The sequence below is a fragment of the Erpetoichthys calabaricus genome, chromosome 6 (genome assembly GCF_900747795.2).
Source record: "Erpetoichthys calabaricus chromosome 6, fErpCal1.3, whole genome shotgun sequence".
Taxonomy (NCBI): domain Eukaryota; kingdom Metazoa; phylum Chordata; class Cladistia; order Polypteriformes; family Polypteridae; genus Erpetoichthys; species Erpetoichthys calabaricus.
The window spans coordinates 213,080,349-213,093,522 of NC_041399.2; the positions used below are offsets into that span (position 1 = coordinate 213,080,349).

Genomic DNA, 13,174 nt, shown 5'->3' on the forward strand with positions numbered 1-13,174 from the left:
TTATGACAGTCTCTCTCTCTCTCTCTCTCAGGCTCCACCCCTTATGACAGTCTCTGTCTCTGTCTCTCTCTCTCTCTCTCTCTCTCTCTCTCTCTCTGTCTCTCTCTCTCAGGCTCCACCCCTTGTGACAGTCTCTCTCTCTCTCTCAGGCTCCACCCCTTCTGACAGTCACTCTCTCTCTCTCTCCCCCTCCCTCTCAGGCTCCATCCCTTATGACAGTCTCTGTCTTTGTATGTGTCTCTCTCTCTTGTTCTGCCTCTTCTAACAGCAGCTCTTTCTCTCTCAGGCTCCACCCCTTATGACAATCTCAGGAAAGGGGGGCAATAACTTCTTCACAGGACTGTATGGCCACTCAAATGCAGTATAAGTATGCACCACTTCTGAATGTCACACCCCAGATAGGACTGCACAAAATGGAAGCTCTTCCAAAACACAGAATGGTGCCTCAATAGTAGCAACAATAAACGATAATAAAAACTCAGAAAACTTATGGAAGGAAGAATTCAGATTCCTTAATGTCAAAATTCTTCAAAATCTATAAGAAATGTAAAGGGAAAAACCCTAAATAAATCACACATTTGTAACACGTACACGTTTGTCCTCACTACTGTTTCTCAAGTTATTTGTCTTTTTCTCATTTAGGATTCTATTACAGAGGAAGTCGTGGAACTGCTCACCCCCTACCTGGACATGGAGGATTACAACTTAGAAACTGCGAAGAAAGTCTGCGGCAATGTGGCGGGTCTCTGCTCATGGACTCAAGCAATGGCGTACTTCTTTGGGATTAACAAAGAAGTCCTCCCTCTTAAGGTAAACTCTTTGAGAATTTATGACAAAAGTAGCGGTGGGCTGGAAACTAAGCAATCAGCGTAGACATCAGCATTAACGTCTGCAGTGCACCATCTATTGTAAATGTATTTTATAATTCATGTAATCATAAAATGCATTGCACTTGTCATTCCAACAGATGGAACATCTCAAACATTTGTAATAATAAAATGTGACATGTCATCTGTTGGAATGGCAAATTAAATGTATGTGTCTCTGTTATGTGACACTTGTATGGGATTTTCAAAAAGCAGCGTTAATGTTTAGGATGCACCATCAGTTGGAACGACAAATGCAATACATGTCTGTCTGTTATATGCCATTTGGTTTGGGATTCATAAAAGCATCGTTAATATTTGGGACAAAGGAGTATTAGGCTTCTTTTAGGTAAACTGTATTATCCCAAGAGGGAAATATGTTTGCAGCAGAAAAATTACAAAACATAAGACACTCTTAAGACACAGAGACAAGAAAGTAAGACACAAAGACACAATGGCTGAAAAACTAATGTCATCATAAATATATAAACTCAAGATTAGGAGAAAGAAAAATTAATATCAATTAACGTTAAACAATAAAATAATCAGAAATTAGCAGCATTCCTACAAGTAACAGGATTCAAAATGCTTTTAGCTCTTGGAAAAAAGTTAAGGATAGATAGATAGATAGATAGATAGATAGATAGATAGATAGATAGATAGATAGATAGATAGATAGATAGATAGATAGATAGATAGATAGATAGATAGATAGATAGATAGATAGATAGATAGATAGATAGATAGATGAAAGGCACTATATAACAGATAGATAGATAGATAGATAGATAGATAGATAGATAGATAGATAGATAGATAGATAGATAGATTAGATAGATAGATAGATAGATAGATAGATAGATAGATAGATAGATAGATAGATAGATAGATAGATAGATAGATATAAAGGCAGTATATAACATAGATAGATAGAGAGATAGGTATAAAAAGCACTATATAATAGATAGATGGAAATGAAAGGCACTATATAATACATAGATTTGAAAGTCACTATATAATAGATAGACAGATAGATAGATAAATATGAAAGTCACTATATAATAGATAGATATTAAATGCACTATATAATACATAGATAGATATAAAAGGCACTATATAATAGATAGAGAGACAGATAAATATGAAAGGCACTATATAATAGATAGATAGATAGATAGATAGATAGATAGATAGATAGATGTGAAAGGCACGATATGATAGATAGATATGAAAGGCACTATATCATAGATAGATAGATAGATACGAAAGGCACTATAAGATAGATAGATAGATATGAAAGGCACTATAAGATAGATAGATAGATATGAAAGGCACTATATTGATAGATAGATAGATAGATAGATAGATAGATAGATAGATAGATAGATAGATAGATAGATAGATAGATAGATAGATAGATAGATGTGAAAGGCACTATATGATAGATAGATAAATAGATAGATAGATAGATATGAGTGGCAGTATATACAGATAGATAGATTAATTGATTATAATTTATTGTTCCCAATGGTAATTTAAAATTGTATAAAAAATAAATAAATTTAATAAAACCAAAGAAGCCGTAAGTGGCAGTAACCTGAGGTTTTAAAGGGGTCCATCCACTTTGCCTGGGGAGTCGGACTCAGCAGAGGAGAAGGAAGACAATCGCCTGGGAGGAGTGGATGAGAAAGTGAAGGATTTGCTCTACAGAGTTAATGAAGCCCATTTAATGTGCTCTGTAAAGTTGAAGCACTTGACTTCATTTCACACATCTGATATACTGTACTTGTGTCTGGTGTGGGGGCTCAGTGATGCCCCCTGCAGGTCACAGTCCCATATCAAGAATTTATATGAAAGTCGCCAGTCTTAACAGTTTGAGCAGCTGAGAAGTTGAATGGCAGTCACGTTCACCAGAGACCTCTGAACGTTGCCGAACTTACTTGGCTAATCATCTGATCACCCGAGTGTCACTTTTTTGAAGATCGTCATCCTCTGACAGCCCCGGTCCTCTCATATTCAGATTGCTTTCCTAGTTTTTTTAGGCATCTTTTCTTTCTAGGTTGTCCGACTGCCCTGATCGTCTCATTTTAACTTTTCTTCTCATTCTTTTTTTGTGTCCCCCCACCTCTCTCAGGCAAACCTGAAGCTGCAGGAGGCGAGGCTTACGGTAGCCCAGACAGAGCTTAGCAATGCCCAGATGCAGCTGGACGAGAAGCAGAAAGAGCTGGATGAGGTGCAAGCCATGTACAACGCCGCCATGAGTGAAAAGCAGACCCTCCTGGACGACGCCGAAGCCTGCCGCAAGAAGATGAGCAACGCCACTGCTCTCATCGAAGGTCTCGGCGGGGGAGAAGGTGAGTCAGCGTGATGACTTCGGGTTGTCACGTTCAAGTCAATGTTCTCCTCATGTTGCCTTACCATTGAGATTGTTGAGAGTTCCTTATCTGTTGTCAAAGACGAGACAATGAGCCAAAAAGATTTGGGGCAGCCACCCATATAATTTTCTCTGGCTGCAGGTTGGTTAAATTGTGTACAGTTGTGTACGGGTTCGAGTGCAAAACAGAACTGTCTTAATGATGCAAAGGTGGCAGTTTTCAAGCAGAAGATAGGAAGTGACATCATCAGGGCCAGAACCGGAAATGCGGTCATTGGCACCAGAAGTTTTGTCATCGGCAGTAGGTGGATTTTCCCGTAATCGGTCTGCAATGGAAAAAGAGAAAGAGTCAGGAAACTCTGCCACCCCCTGGTTTGGCATGGAATTGCCCTCATTCAGGCCCTTTAGCTGCCTTCCACTCACATGTGTGTGACACAGTTTATGAAACAAAAAGGAGTGAGACGTCCAGTTGGGTAAAGTGGTGGTCCACCAGAAGAAAGCAATGGAAGCAAAAAAGGCCTCCTGGCAAACGTGGATAATTAAGGGAACTGAGCTGCTTGAAATGGTGGCACACTGGTTAGCACCCACTGGCACACATCGTCTGGTTGATACCTGAGAGTTCGTTGTCTGCATTTACTTTGTATGTTACATTCAGGTCCATGTTGCACTTTACCAGTTTATGCTGGTCTTCCTTCCCACATTCACGATGTGTCAGGATTAACTGGTTACACTAATTTAGGGAATTTTCAGGTGTGTGGGCACGATATGGACTGGCACTCCAAAGAGTCCTCCAGTGCTGCTGAAATCTACGCTACCCTGAGTGTTATGGCAGGTAGTTTTCTAAATCATTTTCAGAGATTTTCTTTATTTGTTGAGGGTTTAGATTTCTGTAGGGGTGTGGGATTATTACCCAGAATCCATTTCTGTCTTTGTTGTTTTGTGTTGTTTTTGTTTTGATGTATTGAAAATGAACTAACGCTTTACAAGGGTGCCATTGTGCTCTTTTGAAGGGAGCCGAGCCACCATTCTGTGCTTGTGTGGTTATCACTTCTATGCCATTGATAGGAACGGTCAACCAGACATGGGACTTGTCACATCACAGGGGGTAATGGCATTGTTCTGATAGGGCAACACTTCTCTAACGTTTGATGTCCTGACCCACAAAATGGCGGGGCAGAATTAAAGACGAGCATCAGAGGATCTGCCACTTGGTGAACTGAGGGGGTCAGAACAGGGAGTGGGAAAAAATATCTGACAGCAACACCAATCACTTAGAGCAGGGGGTCTCCAACTCCGGTCCTGGAGGGCTGCAGTCATTTACATCTATCTATCTATCTATCTATCTATCTATCTATCTATCTATCTATCTATCTATCTATCTATCTATCTATCTATCTATCTATCTATCTATCTATCTATCTATTATATAGTGCCTTTCACATCTATCTATCTATCTATCTATCTATCTATCTATCTATCTATCTATCTATTATATAGTGCCTTTCACATCTATCTATCTATCTATCTATCTATCTATCTATCTATCTATCTATCTATCTATCTATCTATCTATTATATAGTGCCTTTCACATCTATCTATCTATCTATCTATCTATCTATCTATCTATCTATCTATCTATCTATCTATCTATCTATCTATCTATCTATCTATCTATCTATCTATCTATCTATCTATTATATAACACCTTTCATGTCTCTCTATCTATCTATTATATAGTGCCTTTCACATATCTATCTATCTATCTATCTATCTATCTATCTATCTATCTATCTATCTATCTATCTATCTATCTATCTATCTATCTATCTATTATATAGTGCCTTTCACATCTATCTATCTATCTATCTATCTATCTATCTATCTATCTATCTATCTATCTATCTATCTATCTATCTATCTATCTATTATATAGTGCCTTTCACATCTATCTATCTATCTATCTATCTATCTATCTATCTATCTATCTATCTATCTATCTATCTATCTATCTATCTACTATATAGTGCCTTTCTATCTATCTATCTATCTATCTATCTATCTATCTATCTATCTATCTATCTATCTATCTATCTATCTATCTATCTATCTATTATATAGTGCCTTTCACATCTATCTATCTATCTATCTATCTATCTATCTATCTATCTATCTATCTATCTATCTATCTATTATATAACACCTTTCATGTCTCTCTATCTATCTATTATATAGTGCCTTTCACATATCTATCTATCTATCTATCTATCTATCTATCTATCTATCTATCTATCTATCTATCTATCTATCTATCTATCTATCTATCTATCTATCTATATAGTGCCTTTCTATCTATCTATCTATCTATCTATCTATCTATCTATCTATCTATCTATCTATCTATCTATCTATCTATCTATCTATCTATCTATCTATCTATCTATCTATTATATAGTGTCTTCTTCTAATTCTTCTTAAACACCCTGAGGGTGCCAGCAGTTCTCATGGAGATGTATGGATGTGTCTGATCCTGCTTAGGTGTTTGTAAACGGTGAAGAACACAATGTGCCTTTTATTCTAATATGTTTATCAATTGTGTCACTAGATGACATTTCGTTAAGATTAACTCCACGTCTGCCATTTCCCTTGCAGGTTCGATGGACACAAAGTAGTAAGCTTTTCCAGAGTCAGATCAATCGCTTGGTGGGTGATGTTCTTCTGGCCACCGGATTCCTTTCCTATTCTGGGCCTTTCAATCAGGAGTACAGAAATCTTCTGCTGAAACTTTGGAAGAAGGAGATGAGCACCAACAGGATCCCCTATAGTGATGTACGGACCCGTTAGTTGATTCTTTTTTGATTCTTAGCCTCATTTGTTCTTTTTTTTCAATAGGAGTTATTTTTTTGCTTCAGATTTTATTCTCCTTAAAACAATGAACACATATAAGTAAGCGAGATTGCGTTGGTTTGGACATCTGCAGAGGAAAGATGAGGGGTATATTGGGTGAAGGGTACTAAGGATAGAGCTGACAGGCAAGAGGAGGAGAGGAAGGCCTAAGAGAAGGTTTATGGATGTGGTGAGAGAGGACATGAAGGTGATGGGGGTGACAGAACAAGATGATGAGGACAGGAAGATATGGAAATAGATGATCGTTGTGGCGACCCCTAATGGGAGCAGCCGAAAGACTGAGAAGATTATTATTATTATTATGTAATTTTAACATGCAAGTAAGAATTTCACTGTACTCTGTCAGTGCTCAAGGTTGCTTAATATCATGGCCGGCCTGTACACTGGTACTGTGAGTGCTGTGCAGAGTGGTGGCAGACCCTCTGTGTTTTTCCCAGTTGATTCGGGGGTCCGTCAGTGGTGTGTTCTGCTCCTACTCTGTTCAATGCTTGTATGGACTGGGTGTTGGGCAAGGTCGTGGGGTCCAGCAGCTGTGGGGCATCTGTTGGTAAAGAAGATTCACAGATCTTGACTTTGCTGATGATGCTGTGATCTTCAGGGAGTCAATGGTGGCTCTGATCGGTGCGCTCGAGAGACTGAGTGAGGAGTCCGAGTGTCTGGGCTTGTGAGAATCCTGATAAAAACCAAAGATCAGGGCCTTTAATGACCTCTTGGGCACAGCAATCAGCAGTGTGTCTGTCTGTGGAGAGAGTGTCGACCTCGTCGAGAGGCTTACTTACCTCGGCAGTGACATTCATGTCTCTGGTGACTCTTCCTATGAAGTCAGTAGATGGATTGGGAGCGAATGAGGGGGTCACGAGGTCATTGGAAAGGGGTGTGTGGCACTCTCGATTTCTATGCAAAAGCACGAAAGTCCAAGTCTTTAGAGTCCTGGTGCTTCCTGTTGTTGAGACATGGACACTATCCAGTGACCTGAGACGAAGACTGGACTCCTTCATGTGTGTCTCTCCAGAAAATCCTTGAGTACCGTTGGTTTGACTTTGTTTTGCTCATGGAGACCCGAATGAGGCACATGACCCGCATTGTGAGGGAGCATCAGTTACGGCACTACGGCCATGTGGCGCGTTCCTCTGCGGGTGATGCGGCTCGCAGGACCCTCATTGTTTGGGACCCGAGGGGTCGCCCATGTAACACCTGGCTATGGAAGTTAGAGGGTCATTTCCGGAGGGTGGGACTGGAGGGGTTGCCAACCAGGATCCCGAGCTGTTTCATCTTGTGGTGGGGACAGCAACACACTGTACCAGTGCAGGCTTCCCCAACTTGACTTGACTTGACTTGCGAGGGCAGAATGGCAGCTCTGAGGGTAGGGATCTGCATTGGCAATCGGAAGGTTGCTGGTTCAAATCCCGTAAATGCCAGAAGTGACTCTACTCCATTGGGCCCCCTGAGCAAGATCTTTAACCTGCAATGGCTCCGTCTTGGGTATGATGTTAATCTGTATCCAGCCCTGCATGCAGGCCCTCCAATGTGCAGGGAGAAACCAGGGGGTTGGTGGCAGAATTGGCACTCCAGCCACCATTACAAAAAAAAAAAACAACTTCCCACTGTTCCCTTCCATCTGAAGTAGTTGGGTGCTGAGGTGTCACCCGTCGCATGGCTACACTCGGGTCCTCATCTGGGGATCCTGAGCTGGTTTGTTAGCACCTGCTCCTAAGGTCAATGTGATAATACGACTACCGCTTCTACTACAATGACTGGTGACTGGATCATTAATAACAGTTGATACACACGGGCATGAAGAAGGCAGCGTCTAACATTCTGTGCTGCCTACAACCTTTCAGAATTTGCAGACTTCTTTATCAGGACATCAAAGCTCTAAAAACACATTCAGCCACCCAGCCACTGGCCTGTCTAATCATCTGCTATTCCATTTCATTGCAGGACCTCAATCTCATTAACATGCTGGTGGACAATGCGACCATTGGGGAGTGGAATCTGCAGGGTCTTCCCAGCGATGACCTCTCCATTCAGAACGGCATCATTGTGACCAAAGCATCTCGGTATCCACTGCTGATTGATCCTCAGGGTCAGGGCAAGATCTGGATTAAAAACAGGGAGAAGAACAACGACCTGCAGGTGATGAATCTCATCTTCATTTTTCCTGATCAATGTGTTTCTGATGGTGTGAATGCTCGCCTTACTTCATATTTATATTACAGCGGAATCTTAGTAACATTCCCACCTTCTGCCTTTCACGTTAACTGCATGCCATCAGGTCCCACGTTAGCTTTACTGACTGGCAGTTGGTTTGCACAAAGGTGGGTTTTTTATTTAGCCTTGGTGAAATCCCAACAGAGACCGAGGGAGACCACCAGTAACTGTCCTGAGAAAGACCATGATTGTGGGGATGGTGGGACAGTCCTATTTCCATCCATCCATCCATTTTCCAACCCGCTGAATCCGAACACAGGGTCACGGGGGTCTGCTGGAGCCAATCCCAGCCAACACAGGGCACAAGGCAGGAACCAATCTTGGGCAGGGTGACAACCCACCGCAGGACACACACAAACACACCAAGCACACACTAGGGCCAATTTAGAATCGCCAATCCACCTAACCTGCATGTCTTTGGACTGTGGGAGGAAACCGGAGCGCCCGGAGGAAACCCACGCAGACATGGGGAGAACATGCAAACTCCACGCAGGGAGGACCCGGGAAGTGAACCCGGGTCCCCAGGTCTTCCAACTGCGAGGCAGCAGCGCTACCCACTGCGCCACCGTGCCGCCCACAGTCCTATTTATACTGAGTATTTCAAAGTCCATGGCTTAAAGAGTGGTGCCCATCAAAATGCATGTTGGAGACCTCAATTCTACCCAAAGCTGGCACAATGAATTCCCGGTAGAAGTTACTGGGACCCTGTTGTCAGATGACAAAGATAGGCAACTGGGGATCTGTCCAGCATGCCTGGCCTTATTAAAGATTATCTGGAAATTGAAGTGGAGAAACATCATGGGGCACATTGGCCTAGAAGATCCAGGACTAGAATCCCATTTGAGTCTTAGAGCAGCTGTTAGATAGTCACCTCATCATATCAATTATCACCGAGAGATGGATTTATATTAAAATATCAATTTATAATGTGATTGGAAGATTTCTCATGGTGGTGTTGTAGTGATATGCCATGGATTCAGAAAGTATTTCAGACTCCATCCCTTTATGGTGTTGTCGACTTCATTTTCATTGGGTACATTTTCCACTTTTGCCCACCAATCTTCACTCAACCCCCTTATAACAAAATGAAAACGTGTTTTCAGAAAGGTCTGCAAATTTATTAAAAATCCAAAACTGAAATCTTATCATTTCTAGACGTATATTCAGACCCTTTGCTGCAGTACCCCAAATTGTGCTCAGGTGCTTCCTTGTTTGCTTTAATTCTCCTTGAGATGTTCCTACAGCTTAATTAGAGTCCACCTGAACTGAATTCACGTCTCTGGTGACTCTTCCTATGAAGTCAGTGGACGGTTTGGAGTGGGGGACGGGGGGGTCGTGAGGTCACTGGAAAGGGGTGTGTGGCGCTCCTGATATCCCTGCAGAAGGACGAAGATCCAAGTCTTTAGAGTCCTGGTGCTCCCTGTTTGCGAGACATGGCCGCCATCCAGTGACCTGAGATGAAGACTGGAATCCTTCATGTGTGTCTCTTTGGAGAATCCTTGGATGCCACTGGTCTGAGTTTGTGTTTCTCCCGGAGTCCTGAATGAGACAAATGACCTGCATTGTGAGGTGGGCGTCAGTTACAGCACTACGGCCATGTGGCGCGATTACCCGAGGGTGATCTGGCTCACAGGATCCCCTGCAGGGAGAGTGTTGACCTCGTTGAGAGGTTTTACTTACCCCAGCAATGACATTTCTGTCTCTGGTGACTCTTCCTATGAAGTCAGCAGACAGATTGGGTGGGGGTCCATGAGGTCACTGGAAAGGGGTGTGTGGCACTCCTGAGATCTCAGCAAAAGAACGAAGGTCCAAGTCTTTAGAGTCCTGGTGCTTCCTGTCTTGCTATATGGTGGACAGACATGGACGCTATCCAGTGACCTGAGATGAAGACTGGAGTCCTTCAGTACTTTGGAGAATCCTTGAGGGCCGCTGGTTTGACTTTGTGTTGCTGATGGAGTCTCGGATGAGGCACATGACCTGCATTGTGAGGAAGCCTCAGTTATGGCACTATGGCCATATGGCACGATTACCCAAGGATGATTCTCATTGTTGAGGACCCGAGCAGCTGGACCAGGCCAAGGGGATGCCCACGTAACACCTGGCTGTGGCAGACAGAGGGTCTTTTCCTGAGGGTGGGACTGGACTACGTGTCTTCCTGGGGTGGGGGTTGCCAACCAGAATCCCGAGGTGTTATGTTGTGTGGTGGGAGTGACAATGCGCTGTACCAGTGTGGCGCTCCTGATATCTGCAAAAGGACGAAGATCCAAGTCTTTAGAGTCCTGGTGCTCCCTGTTTGCGAGACATGGCCTCCATCCAATGACCTGAGATGAAGACTGGACTTCATCATGTGTGTCTCTTCCAATCCTTGGGTGCCACTGGTCTGACTTTGTGTTTCTCATGGAGTCCTGAACGAGGCACATGACCCGCATTGTGAGTGTCAGGTCACACTACGGCCATGGGACATGATTACCCGAGGGTGATCTGGCTCATTGTTGAGGACCTGAGTGGCTGGACCAGGACATGGGGTCGCCCACGTAACACCTGGCTGCGGCAGATAGAGGGTCATTTCCAGATGGTGGGACTGGACCACATGTGTGCCATGGTGCCAACCAGGATCCTGAGCTGTTTTGTCCTGTGGTGGGTGCGGCAACGCCATCATTTAGAAAGACACACATGGACCACAACTCACACTGCATGTCAGGATGGAATCCGAGCCTTGAAGTCCAAGGAACTCTCTGTAGGCCTCAGTGGTCAAACTGTGGTGAAGTGTTAGACCGGGGCAAGATTGTTCATTGAGTGCTCCCTGGGGCAATGTCACCTCAAGAATTGTGAAATGGAAGATGTTTGGAGGGCGGCACGGTGGTGCAGTGGGTAGCGCTGCTGCCTCGCAGTTGGGAGAGCTGGGGACCTGAGGTTCGCTTCCCGGGTCCTCCCTGCGTGGAGTTTGCATGTTCTCCCCATGTCTGCGTGGGTTTCCTCCGGGTGCTCCGGTTTCCTCCCACAGTCCAAAGACATGCAGGTGAGGTGCATTGGCGATTCTGAATTGGCCCTAGTGTGTGCTTGGTGTGTGGGTGTGTTTGTGTGTGTCCTGCAGTGGGTTGGCACCCTGCCCGGGATTGGTTCCTGCCCCCATGACCCTGTGTTCGGATTCAGCGGGTTGGAAAATGGATGGATGGAATACACAGGACTCTTCCTAGAGCCAGCCAAATTAAGTAACTGGTCAAGAAGGTGACTAAATAACTTAATGGTCACTCTTCAAGAGCTTCAGATGGGAGAAACCATTGGAAGAAGGGCCATCTCAGTAGTACTTCATCGATCTGACGCGCATGGTAGATTGGCCAGACGGAAGTTACTCTTAAGTAGAAGGCATATGATGGTATTTTAACCCTTAAATCGCTGCAACTGGCTAGAGTCGGTTCCCAGTGCCCGCCGGAGCTGATCAGTCCATGCAGCTCAGGACCACTGGCGCCCCCTGCAGCATTACAGGGGATTCAGCCACTGCACTAGACTGGCCTGACAGCCTCAGCGTTGGCCTCGGTGTGCAGTCAGTTCAAGGGCAGTTAGCTCGGCGATTTACTGAATTTCATCAATGGCGTCACTCGCACCTTGTACATCTAATAATTGATTGTTGCGGTAGTTTTTTATTTTATATTTTTTACAGTTCGTTGTCAGTCTGTAAAATGATCCGTGTTGCAGTAATTGTGCATGAAAAAAAAATACGTGTTCCGTTAAAATTTCACTTTTTCTTGGTGAACTTTGACGTTTCCTTAAACAGTGCAGCAAAAAAGTATTTGGCGTCCGAGGGTCCATTAACCCCCCCAAGTATGTGGCGGTTTAAGGGTTAAGGACACCGTGAGCTCGAGGAACAAGATTCTCAGGTGTAATTAGGCAAACATTGAACCCTTTGGACAAAACTCCTACTGCTCATCATCTTCCTATGGTGTCACCATCATGCTATGGGGGTGCTTGTTACAATGAGGGTGGTCCCAATTTTGGAAATGATGAATACAGACAAATACAGAGAGGTTCTTGAAGAGAAGCTGCTCCAGAGTGCAGGCCACCTTGGACTACGGCAGACATTCACCTTTCGGTATGACAGTGACCTGAAGTATAGTGCCAGCACAACAATGGAGTTTCTTTGGGACAAGTCTCAGAGTGTCCTTGAGTGGCCCAGCTGAAGCTCGGACTTAAATGCCATAAGACATCTGTGGAAAGACCCAAAGACGGAGGTTTACAGATGCTTCCCACCCAGATTAATGGAGCTTGAGAGGACCTGCCAGGAAGAAGGGTGATGAGATGCCCTAATCCAGGTGTGCAAAGCTGGTAGTGAGTCTGCTGGAATGAATGCCAAAGGAGCCTCTACAAAGTACTTTAGTAGGGGTCTGAATACTTCTATGGATGAGTGAACCCTGGTGGTAGCCACTAAGAAGCCCCCCTATAGCAGGATACGGACCCCCACCTCTCTGGAGTCATCCTTCCCTCAATTCTGACCCATGGTAGCCGTATCCTGCTATAGGGGGGCTTCTTAGTGACAGAGGGGGGTCTCAAAAACTCAGTCAGCAGCATCACTGAAGGAAATTAACCTCTGGCAGCGTCCCCTGTCAGTAATAACAGACAAAGTCGGGGACAGTCACAGTCCTGGAGGCCACGGCCAGCTGGTCATTCTGGGATGGGTCATCTAATCTGATGACAGCCTCTTTACATCCAGTGATTCCAAGGCTTCCAGGTATCTCAGGTGGGAAGGTTGCCATGGGTGGTAAAGCAGCTTGGCAGTAGACAAAAAACATCTTAAAAATGAAAACTGATGCAATATTTAGT

The 13,174-nt window shown here is 44.0% G+C and overlaps 1 protein-coding gene across 1 annotated transcript in view; it reads left to right on the forward strand.

The window, feature by feature from the left end:
* LOC114644108 (dynein axonemal heavy chain 5-like) overlaps window positions 1-13,174 on the forward strand; it is a 424,175-nt gene that overhangs the window by 328,173 nt on the left and 82,828 nt on the right. The window contains 4 exon segments of the mRNA XM_051928807.1: window positions 643-810; window positions 3,001-3,228; window positions 5,891-6,067; window positions 8,087-8,281. Coding sequence (XP_051784767.1) covers window positions 643-810; window positions 3,001-3,228; window positions 5,891-6,067; window positions 8,087-8,281 — 768 coding nt within the window.